Below are 18,897 nucleotides of genomic sequence, written 5' to 3'. Positions count from 1 at the left end.
TAAATTTTATGTCATCAACACGTGTATTTGAAATTAACTGTGATATTATCTATCTATACATAATAAAGCGGAAGAGGGTCGAAAGTCTGTACATGGAAGATATTCGAAAAAAAATTGGCTGGGGATACTTAGAATCGATAACAGAACACATTCCAACAGTTTTTAGATTTTTTGTCTGTTTATCTGTTTATCTGTTTGTCTGTTTATCTGTTTGTCTGTTTATTTGACCGCGCAACTAATGAAAACGGCTGAACGGATTTTGATGCAAACTTTACTAATCTGTCGAAAAAATCCACGGCCAGGTTATAGGCTATAAAAATTGAGAAATTTTACCCCTAAGGGGGTTAAAAAGGGGATGAAAGTTTGTATGGGGTTCAAGATTTATTTTAAGCTAGCAATTTGAAACTTCGTAAGAAGATATATTATTGAAATACAAGAAAACTAATTTCAGCGTTTTTGAAAATTCATCCCCTAAGGAGGTGAAATAGAGGTTGAAAGTTTGTATGGAGATCAATTTTTTTTGAGTGCGTTACTTGAAATTTGTATAATGGGCATATTATTATAATACAGGAAGTGATTTTAGCGTTTTCAAGAATTCGTCCCCTAACAGGGTTAAAAGGGGATTGAAAGTTTGAATCCATTACAAATGCTTTGAAACTTCTTAGAAAGGTATGATAGACGATTACAAAAAACTAATTTTGACGTTTTTGGAAATTTAACCCCTCAGGGGGTTGAAAAGGGGATGAAAGTTTGTCTTGGGGTGCAAATTTTATTTTAAGCTAGGAACTTAAAACTTTGCATAACGTTATTATATTAAAAAGCAAGAAAATTACTTTCAGCGTTTTTAAAAATTCATCCCCCATGGTGGTGAAAAAGGGGTTAAAAACTTTATCTTGATAACTATATCATTTTAGCTACTAGGCCAAGTTAGGTATCGTTTTTGTATAAATCGGGTATGCCGAATTCATTTATGATACCAAAATGACACCATTCCCGAGTGAAAACACAAAAAATATGAAAAAACTTTTTTTAATTTCTCTTTACGCTTAAACCGCTAAACCGATTTAGATAAAATTTGGTATAGAGATAGTTTGAGTCCCGTGGAAGACCATAGGGTAGTTTTTAACCAAAAAAATGGAGACTGCGTTTGCATGGAGAAGCGGCCGTGCCCTTTCCTCTTAATAATGGTCACGAAGGTGGGTACTTTAAAAAAAACATTTTTCAGTAAATGTCAACGATTTGGGACTTAAATGCGTTACCATGCCTTCCCGAAAAAAATCGAATCTTTCGCGAAAGTCTCGCAATGCATTGCGGCCACAAGAGGCACGGTCTCAGGAGTCTGAGAAAAACCACGGTGAGAGACTCAGTGGCGCTCGCTAGCCAGCGCCAGCGCGAGTTCGATTGTGATCCCAAATACATCGTACGTAATACATATGTAGGCGCAGATCCTGACGGAGTGTGGCGCCGGAGAAGCCGTGTTCATCCTGCGTATCCCCCTCATTCCGAGCAACTTCCCGTTCCGCTTCAAGTGCCTATACAGGTCCCCGTGAGCGTCTGCTTCGCTATGACCATCAACAAGTCGTAGGGGCAGATACATTTCCCACTCCGAAAACAAAAAAAAGGGGCAGACGCTGCCCGCCGCCGGCGTCATGCTTAGACTGATTTGACTGGAGGACCGATTTGGATGACATGATTTTGATGGGAACACCCAAATATTCCGAAATACGTTTTTCCGATTTTTATAACCACGACTTTCATAATCCCGATTAGTTATAAGTCCGAAATATCAAAATTAAGATTTTTAAAAACACGATGGAATAAAATCACGAATGTGCTATTTCCGAAAACTTAAAATCCGATTGCCACTTGACAGAAAGCTTAAAGTTCCGATTTTAATATTTTTTTTCCGAATTCCTAAATTCCGAAAAATCATTGTCCGATCGGAAATAAAATAATTCGGTATTCAGAAATTCGGTTTTTTACAAGATCGCAAAAATGAAATCCGTGATATTCAAATGAAGACTCACGTTTTAGTAATTATTACGGGTACCTGTCGTGCCGCATCATGTTAAATTCGGCATAAAATATTTTTGGCATAAAAAGCCGGCATAAATAAATTAGACAGAACTGCGAACCTGCGAACCCGAACTGTTGCTAGAAGTGGGTTAGGTTAGGTTAGAACTGCGACCCCCAAGAAAACGAACTGATGCCAGAAGTGGGTTAGGTTAGGTTAGAATTGCGACCCCCAAGAAAACGAACTGTTGCCAGAAAAGTGGGTTAGGTTAGGTTAGAACTGCGACCCCCAAGAAAACGAACTGTTGCCAGAAGTGGAAATTTAAAAATTGGGATATTTAAAATAGGAATCACGTTAATTCGGAATAAGGGCAATTCCGAATTCGTGATTTTGAAAATCGTAAATGTTAAATTCGGTGTTTGCCACCATCGGAATTGTTATAGTCGGAATTATGTAGTTCGGAATTTACAATATTCGGCTTTTTGGGTTTTCGGAAATATAAATCTTCGTGATTTTCATCATTCTTAATTATGACAGTCGGAATTTTGATGGGTCGAGCATTTAAAAATCGGAATGATAAAATTCGGCATTCTAAAATTCGGAATAAAAAATTTCGGAATTATGTAGTGTACCCGATTTGCATAGGTACAGTCAAGGACGTAAAAATACAAAAATGGTACTGTGTCTGTATCGTTCGATATACACCTACTACTCTATGCCGTTTAAATCACGTCAAAAATTTGAATAAGGGCAAAAAAATATTCATTTTGGAGTGTAATTTAATTTAGTGGTAGCAAAGAGGATATAATATTATAGAGCGGTACTGTCATAGTAAATTTTGTAACCACAGTAAATTCACTGCCATCTATCGACACACTTTAAAACTAAAAATGAAGATTTATTAAAATACGATAAAATGTATTTAAATATGGATAAATGATCTTTTTTATTTGCATTAATTATTTTTATTATTTTGACCCATGTTCTTTCACTGATATGCGTTAAAATTGTTAAATAATAACAAACGAAACCGTCAACGCCCTCTATACGAGAGTAGGCAAAAGGTAGTAGCGACATCTGATCGAGAATCAAATTTTCGTGATTTTCGAGGCACGTTTTTTCCTTAGACTGTAATCATCTATTACGGAGTTATATCTTTGGTGGTAGGTACCTAATTGTAAAATATTTTATCTGGACTACAGTCCTCTAGCGTATCCATCTGAATTAGCCGCTTACTGACACAGACCGAATTCCACGCAGGCGAAGCCGCGGGCACAGCTAGTATTTTACATAAAACAATTCAATTCAACGCTCGAAATAATGCAAAATAAAATAGGTACTTACTTAAGCTAAACAAACATGTCAAATGAACGATTCGTAACAAACAAAACTCGAAAATTATTGTTACTTAAACTAAATATAAATGTGGCATGGTACCGTAAAAGATGCTGGCAGCATACTATAACAACCCCCCCCCCTCTCTTCCTAAACTTAACTTAACTAACTTACTTAACTAATTGCCCTTTAATTTAATCAACACAACAGCCCATTACTGCAGACGCCCATCGCCTAAACTAACATAATTGATACATAATTACCCGTCTACCCCAGTACCAAAGATGCAAGCCCATGACCCCAAAAATTTAATTTATCTCTGCTCAAATTAAATTAAATTGGCCTCAAATAAAACGTTGTGATCGTCTAGATAATGGTAGGACACTACCGCAATGTGTAATAACCCAGAACCTTTTTACATTAGAAGGATAAGAATAGCCCTTACAGAACACAAGTTACCTAAAAATATCTTAATGAAGACAAATAAAAATTAGAGTAATCAAACTTAAAGGAATCATTAGAGATATATAAAGATAAATTTATTATGATGATGCTAGAAAAGATCAGATTAATAAGTAAATTAAAAAGAAAGCCTAAGTTGATGAAATTAATAATGATATTTTTATAAAATGGGGTTAAATCCTCCTACCCATCGGAAACATGTTCATAGGTATTATAGGTATATATCTTCTATAACATTCCTCCGACTGAAACGTTCGAGCAAATAAAGCTATAGCCTCAATCTATATATCTTTAGATTGAGTCTCAAGTTCCTTAGAACAAGCTTATTAGAAGTATTAGAAGTGTCTTAACACTTTTGTAAGTACTAAAGTTTTAGTACTGCAAAAACTAAAATAAGGAACACTTGATCCCTTGTATAATATTAAATCGTGGGATTTTACATGCTTTAGCTTTATTATCTATCATCGGGATGAAGGTCTGTTTCCAAAACCTAGTTTTGCACTATCAAAGAAAGCGAGCTCCTTAAGGACACTCAAGATTGGACCTTTATCATACGGTCATCTTATAATTCTAATCAAAATATCTCCTTAGAGTACAATTTCATGAAATGGCAAGTCCATAGACTCTAATACCATCAAATATTATAAAGATGAATAAGGCCTTAGCCTAAAGAATTTATTCAAAATTCTGAACTATAAAAAATGCTCATGTACGGGCAGAGGTTCACCTTACACGTCTGAATTTCCGAAATTGAATGATCCGCCTACAACCATCCTCCTCTATTTATAGTAAAATATTTGACCAAATTACTTTTTCCCTCCGCTTAAACGAAATTCACCCTTATTTTTATCAAGTTAGGGCTTTCCCTATCTGATTGTTGTTATTCGCTAGTTTAAAAAGTTCCGCAACTTTAGTTCAATGTGCAACAATGTACACTTTCGTCAGTATTGTCATACACAAATTTCCAATTTCCCGATAAAATTCCCGTTTTGTTAATATATATTCTGATATTTGTTTCTGATAGAAAAGGAGTTTTAGTAATAAGAAACATATACACTGTTTTGTAAAGAGATAATAATAAAAATACCCAATTATTTGAGGACAATTCATACAAATCAGCTATCAATCATGCATTTAGAGTTTGAATTTAGTGTTTTAATAAGAATTCTACCTGCCGTTATCCACTTATCTAAGCCTTGTCTATATTAATTTTTCTGCGCCGCGAAAATAATAAGCCTATTAATTTTATGAAACTACTTGTGTTATGTTCTGTAATATTTTATTATTATTATCATCATCCCTGTTGCGAACTTAGCATAGTTCTGGCAATAATCCGTTCATGAATGTTGTCAAATTTTCATACATAGATATTCTCTTCATTAAGTAAAAAAAAATTCCAATCATTTAATTTATTGTAAATTTTTAAATTAATTTAATTTAATTAGTATTTTAAATATTAACAATAGATTTTAAGTCACCATGTACCTAACCCCAATGGATCCTAGTTATCTTAATAAAGAAATTATAAATTAAATTAAAATTAAAATTAAATAATCATCTCCCCAAAACTTGGTAAATTTTCCCGACTTTTCGGGTAATCCCCCGTCATATGGCCACCCAATTCGCATTGACCTGGATCTTGGAATTTTCGCCCGGTGCGTCGGCCAAATTCACATTTCTTTTTAAAACAATTTATTATTTCTTATTTCTTGGAATTCTGTAATGTTGTTGATTTTTATCGTATTGTTACCATGGTGGCTTGTCTTTATATCTTAAAGGGCATTTATGTATGCAATGTTATTTACTGTATGTTGTTGATCTTTCCTAGATATTAAAGCAAAGTTATCTATTTAATTGTAGTTCTCTTAATCATAATTAAATGTTTAATATACACATATACTTAAATATACCTAACATGTTTATTATATCTACTATTCTGTACTAGATAGAGTTGTGCCGTTCCCGGTAACATTCCCCATTTTGTATGAGGAATGTTACCGAGCGAGAAATTTACCCATACAAAATGGGGAATGTTACCGGGAACGGCACAACTCTAGTACTAGAGCACATGCGATCGGTTACAATACCTACCTTTTTTGCGAGACTGGTGCATGATTACAAAGTGCGTGGTAATTATACATTGCATTTTAAAGTTTAGTGATAGTGATATTATGTTATTTGCATGGAAATATATCTACAAAGGTTACTGACCTTTAATTCTATCACTTTATTTATCACAAGTGTAGTCTATACGTTACTCCATATCTAGTCAGTGTGGAAACTAGCGTAGAGATAAAACATTTGCGTAATAAACCAACACACTTATATGGGTATGGGTATGGGTATTATTATATTACTCTCCCGGTTTCGACCACGACGACTGTTTCAGCTCCGTTGTTGAATACATTAATATAATCATATAAAAATGGTTGTTGACTGGAAAAGAAGATGCGACAGTAATCATTTGGGACACTTTTTGGTAGATTATATGCGAAGGAGAGCGAATGAGATTTGTCAAGTAAGTTTTTATGCCTTAAATTGACAAGCATGTATTTTTCGAAATAAAAAATAAATAAATTCCATTGGGCATACCGATTATTGCTCTTAAGAGTCCCCGGAAAGCTCGGCCGAATTTCACCTTCCCGTACAAATGGAGTTTCGTTATTTTAAAAGTATTTTTATTTATTTATTTAATCTTTATTGCACAAAAGAAAATAAAATCGTACAAAAGGCGGACGTAATGCTATGAGGCATTCTCTACCAGTCAACCTTCGGGCAAAGCAGATAATTTGTAGGCGGTGCAACATAGTGATTACATATATACAAGTATAGTTAAATAATGGATAGGCATAGACATACATACATATATCTGTATATATAATATTCCTATAAATACATACAATATACATACATACAAATACATATCAGATGAAACTTTCAAAACAGAAACACTAAGAATTCTGCCAGCAAAGTACTCACGTAAGGATTTTTTAAATGCAAATCTATTCGGACACTGTCTAATTTTAACAGGGAGACTATTCCAAAGGCGAGCTGCCTGAATAGAGAAAGAATAGGACATGAAACCTGTTCGGTGAGATGGTATGGACAAAGAAAGGTTGCCAGTAGAGCGAAGTTGACGGACACGAGAAACACCATAGTAGTTGAAGAAAGATTTGAGATATTCGGGAGATTGGGGATCATTAATAACAGAAAAGAGGGATACCATTGTGATAGGAGGAAAGAACCATCTTGACGTGCACATCCCTTACTACGCGGGAATGATAAACGGGTTACCTGTAGCCGGGCTCGACCCGGCCCTTAGATGCAGTAAGTGATTATCTCGCAATTTAAGAAGTAAACCGAACGAATCACACACGCGGGAAAGGATTAATGTCTGTGCTAATATTTTTTTTTGTTTTAACGAGTAAAAAGTGTTTAAGTCTGTTAAGGGCATGTAGAGATCCAGTGACTTTTCGGCAAATTTCAGCTACCTGTATCCTCCAACTCAGGGTGCTGTCTAGATAGACGCCTAGGTCTTTTACACTCTGGCTGTAAGGAATCGGAGTGCCATTAAAATATACGGGGGGTGTAGAATCTATTTTCGCGAGCTGGCGTTCGCTACCTATGACAATGGCCTGACACTTAGACGGATTAACAAACAGACCGAACTTCTCAGACCATCGCTGGATATGTAAGAGGTCTAGATTTAATTTGTCAACAGTAGCAGTAGGTCAGTAACGCTACAATGGTCATAGAGTTGCAGGTCGTCGGCGTAAAGATACGTGTTAATTGTAATGAAACTTTGCACATACAATGACATGAGGTATATCTAGGTCTGTAATTAGTTTATATAGCTCCAGTTTATAAAACAAACGAAATAGAGCAAAAACAAGTTTTGTATGAAAAACTTAAATTACGCTGTATTTTTTTAACTGTTATCTGAAGCTACATAAACTACAAAGCACAAAGTAGTACAAAGTTTCAGAGCAAACTAGATAGTCGTTTTAAAATGTACGTTTGTATGGAGCACCGAGCTTGAACTTAAGCCTTGAGATATAAGCACAGAATTGAAGAAGCAAATAGTCAAGCTGTCACGTAGACTTGTTCGACAGTCATTAGTGTTATACTGAAATATATACAGTGACCTTGAAATATCTGTGTTTAAGTCACATATTTTCTCAGATAGATGCAGCGACTGGTCAAGAAGAAACGTGTGCGTCGGTGCTGTCCCGTAGCATTCGGCTGGCGCAATGCTTCAGGAAGCTCGGCCTGGTACCGGGCGATACCATTGTGATAGGAGGAAAGAACCATCTTGACGTGCACATCCCTTACTACGCGGGAATGATAAACGGGTTACCTGTAGCCGGGCTCGACCCGGCCCTTAGATGCAGTAAGTGATTATCTCGCAATTTAAGAAGTAAACCGAACGAATCACACACGCGGGAAATATAGGAGATTTTTGGGTCTAATATCCTTCACAAGCAACTCGTGTCCCATCTCTTATATGAATTGTTACAAATGTTGAGAATTTGTAGTAAGTACGTTCAAAGAGGATAATAATAGGATAGAGTAGGCCAAAGGTAGTGGCGCCATCTGTTCAAGAATCAAATTTTCTTGATTTTCGAGGCACGTTTTTTCCTTAGACTGTATACATCTATTACGGAGTTATATCTATCTTTGGTACGTTTAATGCTGAACTCTTATAGCCACGGAAATAAGTTTAAATAGTTATTTATACTACTGACAACTTAGAGGATATAACCAAACGGAGACGCGTTGTCTGTAATTTTCTGTATAAAAAAGTCTGCCGATTTTTGCTGGGGAGGGGAACGTCAAATGTAACGTAAAAATAGCCATGTCAGATAAACGCCAGCCCATACATTGTGTATGACCATTAGCCGACTAGACTTTATTGACCGGGATATAGACCGTGATTACCTTTTGTATTATTCAAATTTATTTTGTTTTGTATTGTCAATATAAGTCTAGTGAAAGTAACCGTGAATCATTCAAAACTCATTAGCCGACTAGTTTCGACAGAGCGGAACGCCTGTTAATGGCTACTCCGTTTGGTTCCTCTAAAACTGACAAAGTAGGTAATTAGGTAAGTTGAATTTAGAAAGTGCTAATAACTAAAAAAAGCAAACACTAAATAACTAATAAAATCACTTTTCAGATGAACTAAAGCATTTTTTTAACTTAATAAAACCTAAAATAGCTTTTTGCGAATACCCAATGTTGGACGAGTATAAAAATGCAATACAAGAGCTGAATGTTAGCACCAAAATTGTTACATTTGGCGGTGACGAGGACTCCTTGGCAAAATTCATGGACACTCACCAGGTTCCGCAGCGAGAGGACGAGTTCCAGTACGTATAATTTGTTTATATATTTTGTTTTCTATGTGATCGAGAACTGTGGAGCATAAGCTAAGAGTCTCCGTTTAAGCTTAGCCAAACATGCTTAGCTTAGGCTTGTACTTATGTCCGGCTGTCAATTTCGGGGCATGGCACACTGCGTCCGACGTGCGAATCGGACGCACTGTGCCGTGCTCCTTATTCTTCTCTATAGTTCGCATTTCTCAAGAAGCGCTGGTGGCCTAGCGAAGAGCGTGCGACTTTCATTCCGTGGATAACGCAGCCATAGTTGTTATGGGAGTTTTGATTTTGTATTAAAAGTATTAAAACCCAGAATCAGGTGAAATACTGGCTACCTGAGCTTTTAATATAACTAACTAACAACCTTAGCTGAGCATAACTTTTAACTTTCAAGTAAAATCGAGGAGCATATCTTTTCTACTTTTAGCAGTCTATCATATAAAGTTTCGGTAAAATTTACGATGAAAGTAAAATACAAATATATTAATTGTTTTTATTTTCAGAGTCGCTACTTTCAATACTGACGAAGTGTACTGCTGGCTTGTCAGTACAAGTGGAAGCACAGGCGGACATCCGAAAATAGTAGCTCTCACACACCCACACTTGTTTCAGATGCTAGAGTTCTATATCTACAAGGAACCTAAAAATGGGTGTGATACTGATACCTTAGAAGACCTAATTGAAACGATAAGACTTATATTAGAAGACTTAAGTATAAATATTCTTTTCCCCTCACTAGCTCGGAAAGCCGTCTTTTATCCTTTAAAACAAGCGGGGAAAAACGCATTTTATCCACTAGTGGGGAAAGTAATTTGACCTTGGATGGAGCGTGTTTAAGTAGCTTGACAGATAACAAAACGTAAAACGCTCATAATAATGGTTCGTTCGATATTAATTATTATTAAATAAATGGTTTGAGAATTTAATAAAAAATACCAGATTTAGCTGTATTTAATGATTTTAAGTCATAAACCTTAAAACTCCATAATAAACGTTTGTTTTTTAATAATTATGTTAAATATAATTCTGAACGCACAAGTTAAGTCGATGCAAATTCAAAACGCATCATTGACATTTCATACGTCAGAAATGTCAACATTGTCAACAAAAATTTTACTTAAAAACTTCTCACGTAAAAGTACAGAATTTCCAGAGTTTTTTGTTATAATATCGTAAAAAAATGATGAAGATGATCTAACGCCTGTGGATGTTGCACTTTCCTCGCTATAGTGAGGGGAAAAGTTTTGTGTTACACACAGGTGCAAATGTATTTTACTTCTCGTGTGTTAAAACACTCGCTACGCTTAGGATTCTATTTTAGAACCACTCGCTTCACTCGTGGTTCAACTATAGAATCCTTTCGCTTGCTCGTGTTTCAATTCCACACTCGCGGGTAAAATACAACTTTGCACCCTTGTATAACAAATAACTATTTCACATCACCAATTCGAAAAAGGGGTTTTTCTTCCCTGCTAGGAGGGATCAAAGTGACACTTTTCTTCCCTGCTAGGAGGGATCAAAGTGACACTTTTCTGTTCTAGGGCACTATTTTTGCATTTTTTTGCACATTATGTTTTTAGCTTATATAATATTTTTAAACATCAAAATTACCTCATAGGTGATGTGAAAAGCAGTATGTGTCACATGGTAGCAAAATTATTTCCATCTTGGGCATAACACACTTGAATCCCTCACTACGTTCAGGATTCTATAATAGAATATGTCATTTTGCTTCCTTCTAACAAAATCTACTATTTACTAATCAGATGACGAAAACGCGGCGTTTTCTTCATCCGCGTCGCCAAGGGAACAAAATTTCTAACCAAATGTATGCCCTCTTGGCCATCAGCCATATGAACTGCGCCACATCACCTGGCCCCTTGAAAAAATGCCCCAATGATGAATATAATCTAGTTTTTACTCTAAATTTCTTTTAAGATCCAAGTTTCAATAATTCAGCAACAATAGTAGCGTATGAAACAACGCGCCAAAAGTATCTGCCACCCTCGATTACTTTTCCAAATGTGTAATTATACTGATTTAAACTATTACGATTTTCACTCATAATAAACAAACGTACGTTTGTACGCGATTAAGTCCCGTATTAGTTTTAAAATTAACAGTGTTATGTTCTATATGTATATAGGTAGAAACTCTCTATATTAGCAGAGCCCATGCTGAGCCCCTTCTCAGATTCGAGAATTTAAGGTAAATATCTCCGTCGCGATGACGGGGACGGCTCCTAAAATTAGTGGGATTATAAGAACAACTGCAGCTTAGGCGAAAAATCCTGCGTAAAAATCTCAGAAATCGAGGTTCCGTTCTCGACATTTTCCTCCTCCGAAACTTAACGAATCGTAACGAAATTTTGGAAATAGAATGGAAAAAAAAGAAAATGAAATTATCTGTCTGACCGTTTCGATTTTGGCGTTTATTGTTGCCGATTTTGTACGCATTTGTTTATTGCGCATTTATTTGGCCGTTTTAGCGCTATTTGAAGTAACCTAGTTTTTATAGAAATAAAAATATCAAAAAAGCAAAACGTACAGACACAGATACTGGTAATATTGAACTCATATAAAAAAAAAACTTATCTAGGGCCAAAATCCAGAGAGGAAAATATCGAGCACGTTTGTATGGAAAAATGACCACCAATGTGACCTCTTAAGCTATTTAAGAATGATAGTAGATACTTTTGACGCTTAGTCTGATACGCTTTTTATCATGATGACTGTACCGTTAAATAATCAGATTACCCACTTATTAGAACGCAAAAATCTGAAATATAAGATTACTCAAAGGTTAACTGGAAGAGATCCCTGAAAGGGATAAGTTTGCCTTTGTACAAATGATGTGTGTTTTTCCTGTTACTACTACTCTTTTACTAGCTATTTATCGTCTGCGTGGAGTTAGTAATTTGCGTAGCTTATTTATACCCAATTTGATTTTTATAGAGTTGCCATACAAACTTCCACCCCCCTTTTCACCCCCTTAAAGGATGATTTCTGGGATAAAAACTACCCTATGTTCTTCTCCGGGACTCAAATGATATCCCTATACGTGCCTATATACCAAATTTCAACTAAATCGTGAAGAGGTAACAGACAGACAGAAAGACACACTTTCGCATTTATGATATTAATAATATAGATAACAGCGATTCAATAATTGGGTCAAAATTATTTTCGTTGCCTTATTATTTGTCCCCAAAAATGTGACGGAGTGAAGCTTTTTGTATGGGGTGAAATTTAGTTTTAAAATTTTCTCAAAACAATTATAATCTACAGATAGAAAGACGTGCAATACCACACAACTTTTTTTATTTATTTGATTTAAGGATGACTCACGTTAGACCGGGCCGTGACCGGGCCGGAGCTTCCGGCGCTTACTTATCTATGACATGACAGGTGATCACGTGATGCTTTCCATAGAAAACTAAGCGCCGGAATCTCCAGCCCGGTCATGGCCCGGTCTAAGGTGAGTCATCCTTTATGACAAAAATAGAAGCGTGACAAAGTGGTCAAAAACAAGGCAACTAAGAATTTTGACTCAATTATTGTAATTTCTAGTGAGCGTAAAACAGCTCTGAACCTGTCTACTCTGCTCTGGATTTCGGGCTGCTTCAACGCTCTGCTGATGCCGATCAACCACATCAAGGTGCAGTCTTCAGCTCCGGTCACTACGGAACATATCATTGATACTATAAATAAATATAAGGTTAGTACCACCAACCACCTAACGGCATGGTATAATGGGTAGCTTAATTTTTATCTAATCTACCTTTTAACGATTCCTCATACAAACTTCCACCCCCCCCCCCTTTTCACTCTCTTATTAAAGGATGACTTCTGGGATAAAAGTGTCCTTCCCCGGTACTCAAACTATCTGTACTTATACCAAATTTCAACTAAATCGGTTCAGCGGTTTAAGCGTGAAGAGGTAACAGACAGACAGAAAGACAGACCGACACACTTTCGCATTATATTAGTGTGACTGTGGATAGCTCAGAGAGTTTCGTAGCTATTGGTGCACATTGCTTGCCGAACTGATGACCGCTGGAACCCTCTGGCTAGCCTATTTGTGCCGTCTTCATGCAAAAGGTGCCACTTTGTCGCAAGGACGCTCTGGCAGGTTATTCGTATAGAGATACTAACAAATTTCGTCCTTATGTTAAGCGACAATGTGGTACCTTTTACTTGAAAACGTCACATTTAGTGACAATAGAGTGCCATACTTAATCTAGAGGTCATAGAAAAAAATGAAGTCACACGAACCTAGCCGTATAATCGAAGTTACGCTGTTATTTAGAACTCTCAAATAACATGAAATTTGACATGAACATATGTGACATATTTATGTATTTACTAGTATATTAGTTACTAAAAATTGTAGTACAACAAATTTTGAGCGAATACAAAAGTGCAGTGCTACTCGCTCTGTTTTCTTTGTATAACAAGTTTTGGTCACGCAAAGTAATACCAGATATAGATATGTTACATAAATGTTCATGCCAAGTTTCTTGTAATTTATGCATGTCATTTTAAAATGAGAGTATATGTGTCGTTTTCAAACAAAAGGTACCATTGTCGCTTGACATAAGGACGCTCTGACAGGTTTTTTGTATAAAAATACAAGCATTGCCAGGCATTATATAATGCCTGTTATTAAAGATTTGTTCACAATGAAGTGCTAAGCTTAATTGATTTATTTTGTTTAAAAAAAAAAAAAAAAAAAATGCGTAATTAACTATTGCGTATATTAATTATATGCGTATTATGTTCATATAACATTATTTACTTGTAATAACGTCAGAAATACGTGGTTGAAATCGGTCGGGTTTAAACAGCCCACGGTGTATATGACATCCTGCTATTCCTGCTGTCACTTCTATTGACAATAACTTAAGTTTTAAAATGACATGTACTGGGACAGTAACCAGCACTTACATTATGCCTCCCAGCGCGCCGCCGCGCCGCCATTGCAACCATGCACTTCCATATATGGATGGCCGAAAGGTAATTTAGCGCAGTAGGGCCTACTGAGTTATTATTACTATAGAGACGTCATACCAAACAATGAAATTGTCGCAATCACAACCTGTACCACGCGATCAAAACGTCGTAAGCGCCGTAAATTTCATGGCGCTTACGCGTTTAGGTCGCGAGATTCACGCTCCGCTTCTATGGTTTGATGCTAAAATAGCAGCAACTCATGGCGCGAAATACTGGTTCTCTGTGCCGGCTCTATAAGTAGTAATAATAGTTCAATGGTAGTACCACCACCCTATATATTTCTTTAGAATTTATGGTAAGATCACTTAACTTAAGATTGAATGGAATTTTAATAAGCATTATAATTACAAAATAAACGACTGAATGATTAATATTTGATTTCACAGCCTGGTGGAACTTTGTGCACGCCGACTGCTTTGGCACCGATACTGCACCACGAGAAACATTGTGATCTAACCTGCTTCGACGTTATTAAGACCGGGGGCAGCAAAGTCCACAAAGAACTGCTAGAGAGCCTTAAGGTGTGTGATTGAGAGTTCAGACTCTAGTCTTCTTTTATACGACCTAACATTATCAATCAATCAATCACAGCATTTATGATAATTTATGGAAAACTACATCAAAAGTACATTAGCAAAGCCAACGATTTTAGCAGTGCCTTTATGAAAGGTGCATTGGTGTTTACTTTAAAATCGGGATAATTTTTAAATTAGCAAATAATATCTACTAAACTAGAAACACTTTCTATTGTAGAGTAGCAACAGTAAGCAATATATCTTGTTAAGCGTAATATGAAATGCTTCTTTCAAAACTACCCGGCTTTGAAGTTACCCAGGTACACTGCCTTCTTGCCAGATTAATACAGGCCAACACCCAACTATGTGGGTACCTATTGGTATTATGTATTTTCCCTGGTATGTCGGGGACGGCCATTTTCTTTTCAAAATTCTTTACTTACTCTCGGAACGCTCCTTTTAGTGAAATGGACCCAGTAGCGGATTTTCCCTATGGCCAAGTAGGCCCTGGCCTAGAGCGGCAAGACGTTAGGGGCGGCAGCAAGCAAGATAAGTGCTGAGAAAGGGGCGGCTAGCAGTTTCTACAAGGCCTCGGGCCTAGGGCGGCCGAGACTGAAAATCCGCCACTGAATGGACCTGATGATAAAGACCATGAAAAGATGGCATTCTTAACTGTTTAGTGTTGTCGGTTATTTTTCGTTTAAGTGTGATAATTTTTTGCTTCACTTTTTCAGGCTAGAATACGACCGGACGCTGTTATTCGACAAGGGTATGGAATGTCCGAGACCGGCGGTTTGGTACTGGAGCAACGTCCTGAAGACCCTATTGCAAGTGTTGGAACACTTGACCCTAAATATGAAGCTAAGGTCAGATAAGTAACACGGTATTGGGCCCTAACAAATGAGTCAGTACTACTATTAAATACTTTTTAGAGCTCTGGAATGAAGGAAGGAAGGAAGGAAGAAATCATTTTCTTCCGTTTGTGACTTTTCCAGTTCTCTAAGAAGTTTTTGATTCTGGATATGAATGGAAACGATTGGCATCAAACATTTTTTGAGCAAAATTTTGTGTTCGTCGCTAACTGTACATTGTTTCCAAAATCTTTAAATGTCAATAAAAATGTTTGAGAAGGTCGTCTAAGACCACTTTGGCGTAGCGGGATCTGGTAGCTTTCCTCATAGCCCCATTAAAAAAAATCCATTCTTTATTTTTCAGATAATATCACCCGAAACTGGAAAAGAAATACTGGAACCAAACGTCACTGGGGAATTGTTTGTTAGAGGTCCGACCATGGCAGTAAGTATTATTATAATTCAGCGATGTAAGTCTTTCTATTAAAGATGACTTTTGGTAGAAGGGTAGGTACGGGTCTGGACCTGGACCGAGGCTTTCGACACTTCATTTTCTATGACGGGTGATCGGTAATCAGGTGATATTTTCTATAGAAAACTGAAATGTCGGACGTCTCGTCTTGGCCCGGACCCAGACGGTTCGAGTGCGAGTCATCCTGAAAGCAGTTACTGTGGGACTAGGTCGATCTGTGTAAAATTGTCCTATAATATTTATTTATTTCAATGGGGTTGAGCGAATTAACGGGTTTTTGTTTTTCAGACACTAGCTCCACGATCTGTTTTTAAATATTTCAAAAATTTATAAAAAAATTGACGTTTCTTCCGAGTACAAAAATAATCTTTGTAAAGGGTATCGTATTGCTGCTGACTCTCAATACGTTTTGAATGTCAAAGTTAAGTTAGTGTACCTACTAAACAATTTATTTATTTTTAGTGTTATTACAATGATCCTGAGGAGACCAAAAATGTTTTTACTCAAGACGGGTATTTAAAAACGGGTGATTTATTTTATAAAGACGAGCATGGATACTATTACTTTGTGGATAGACTCAAAATGATCTTGAAATATAAAAATTACCAGGTAAGTCGCGTACAATATTTTTTTATGAAGGAAGATTGAGCTTTTTAAATACTTGCGTGAAATGAATGCACGGAGATTAGAGACAAATATATTTTTTAACTGCTTAAATTGGTTGCACTCTAAGTAGGTAACTACATTGTTAGAGTAAAAATTAAATTTAAAATGAGCGCCGCTCCATTGTACTTATGCTCATATCCAAATTTAACGAATAGTGAAAGGGTAGGATCAGTTAAAATGTGTAGGGACCGTCACTAGGGTTAAAAATTGTCAATGGTTTTTATTTAACAAATGGCGCTAGCCTTATGCCTTCTATGGGATTTAGTTTAAAGGGTCTAAAAAAAAAAAAGAATTTGACTATTGGTAGGATTAACATGGAAACCTATACAGACACTATTTGTAAAACGCTTGGACCGGCCGACGTTTTACATCCTGAATTACAGAAATGTAGAGTCACTAGTAACAATAAAAGTCAGCAAAATATTTCCAGTTTCCTTACCTTCCAGGTAGTTCCCCCGGAAGTAGAAGAAGTGATATTGAAGCACCCAGGCGTGGCTGACGTATGCGTGACGGGCGTCCCGCACCCGGATGACGGCGACCACATAGTGGCGTGCGTGGTGCGGAGACCAAGCCACCACGTCACCGCCGACGACATCAAGGATCTTGTTGCCAGTTTGTATTTTTATATCACTGTACACCCTTTGCTATATTTCTTTGCATTCTTGACAGATGACAGTTCATGAGCTCAGTTGACGAGCGAGCTTGTCAAGCACAGATTTAGTATACGCTAGATGACGCAAATACCACGATTTCTATTGAAACCAAGCGTGCCGACTTTTTCATACAAAATTTACGCATAATATAATTTTAAAATTACTTCTGTGATAGGAAATGTGTTCTTGCCTTTAGATGCTCGCAATTTTTGGGCTCTTGCAGTTAATTATCATGCAACGAAGCATTTTTTAAGTTTTCACGGACGTCCGGCTGCAACAACTGACGCGCGTGGACGAGTCGAGCGACGGTCATCCTCGACGCTCGGTCGGGGTTCGGACACGCGAAGTAGATGCATTTGCGTCTTCTATGGTATACTTATTTCTGTGTTGTCAAGTCTTTGATCGAAGCTTTTTATCTGTACACGTAAGTTTAATAAAGTGCATTTGCGACGCTGATTTGCATGTACCCTAAACTTTGTCCAGCAGAGCTAGTTAGGTATGAAAGTTGGTTTGACCCACATTTCAAATGTGTCCATATTTTTATTTCCCTTAAATTCGAAGTCTACCTGCATCTTTGTATCCTTCATGGAGATCAAGGTCAAAATAAGGTTCTGACTTGCCAGATCTTTAATATAATAGGTTCACAGGTTTAGTAATAAAGCAATTGCTAGTTTAATTTAATTATAGAGACATTTTGTTTTGTTATTTGTATTTTGTGTTCATGAGTAGATTATTCATTTAATTAGTGGAATTTTTTTTTACAGCACAGCTATCGGCTTCTAAACATTTACATGGAGGCGTTGTGTTTCTGGATGCTCTGCCGACCACTGTTTCTGGAAAGGTTGCTCGTATTCAAGTAAAGAAACTAGCACTCACTGCGCACAGGGAATAAAATTATACGTACGGATAGACTTTGAAGTTTAGGGTTTAGGGTAGTTTAGGGTTTAGGGTTTCATAGTGGTTAAAGTCAACGCAGAACTTTAAATAAATAAATGCAATACAAAAATCCTTTTATTTACTTGTTTTTTTTAGGAAAGGTCTTATGGCATAAATAGGGTTCATCCATTAATTACGTCACAAGAATATCGAGGTTTTTTGACCCCTCCCCCCTCCTTGTCACACTTGGTCACATTTGGCAAACCCCTACCCCCTGATGTGACGTCAGCGTCACATTTTTTCAATGAAATCGGCAAAGCGAATTAAGTATTATTGATATTTTATCAAAATATTTTTGACAAAACATATTAGTAATTTTAAAACCCAAAACAGATTAGGAAAGAAAATTAAATGATTAAAAACGATTATTGTTTCAAAAACTTGTTATTTAACTGTACAGCGAGTAAAATAATTTAAATAAGTTACAGTGATGTCACAAAGTTTGTGACTCCCCTCCCCCTTGTCACAACATGTCACATTGTCACCCCTAATTTATCTCCCTTTCCCCTGGAGGCGGAACTTGAAGTAAAGTTGACAGATTGATACGCTAGAGGACTGTAGTCCAGATAAAATATTTTACAATTAGGTACAACTAAATAAAAC

The 18,897-nt window shown here is 36.6% G+C and overlaps 2 protein-coding genes across 3 annotated transcripts in view; one reads left to right on the top strand and one right to left on the bottom strand.

Moving 5' to 3' along the window:
* The window catches only part of LOC134750163 (fatty acid-binding protein-like), a 54,769-nt gene that overhangs the window by 23,999 nt on the left and 11,873 nt on the right, over window positions 1–18,897 (bottom strand). The gene's annotated exons all lie outside the window — the stretch shown is intronic.
* LOC134749868 (luciferin 4-monooxygenase-like) lies at window positions 6,183–18,280 on the top strand. 2 transcript variants are annotated; one of them, XM_063684864.1, is made up of 11 exons: window positions 6,183–6,329; window positions 7,994–8,201; window positions 8,988–9,180; window positions 9,693–9,839; window positions 12,759–12,906; window positions 14,588–14,722; window positions 15,451–15,582; window positions 15,932–16,012; window positions 16,502–16,648; window positions 17,152–17,317; window positions 18,123–18,280. In XM_063684864.1, the coding sequence occupies exons 1-11, from the start codon at window positions 6,237–6,239 to the stop codon at window positions 18,248–18,250; spliced, it is 1,578 nt and encodes a 525-aa protein (XP_063540934.1). In that variant the 5' UTR covers window positions 6,183–6,236; the 3' UTR covers window positions 18,251–18,280. The 2 variants fall into 2 exon arrangements, with proteins under 2 accessions (XP_063540934.1, XP_063540933.1); XM_063684863.1 differs by having other exon boundaries at window positions 16,502–16,652; window positions 17,156–17,317.

This window comes from Cydia strobilella, chromosome 19 (genome assembly GCF_947568885.1).
Source record: "Cydia strobilella chromosome 19, ilCydStro3.1, whole genome shotgun sequence".
NCBI classification, from domain to species: domain Eukaryota; kingdom Metazoa; phylum Arthropoda; class Insecta; order Lepidoptera; family Tortricidae; genus Cydia; species Cydia strobilella.
This window is presented reverse-complemented; position numbering and strand designations above follow the sequence as displayed.

Coding starts and splice junctions, on each gene's coding strand:
- LOC134749868 (XM_063684864.1), top strand. CDS start 6,237: ATGGTTGTTGACTGGAAAAGAAGATGCGACAGTAATCATTTGGGACAC. Junction 9,181..9,692: donor CAGCGAGAGGACGAGTTCCA/GTACGTATAATT, acceptor TTTTATTTTCAG/AGTCGCTACTTTCAATACTG. Junction 16,649..17,151: donor TGAAATATAAAAATTACCAG/GTAAGTCGCGTA, acceptor CTTACCTTCCAG/GTAGTTCCCCCGGAAGTAGA.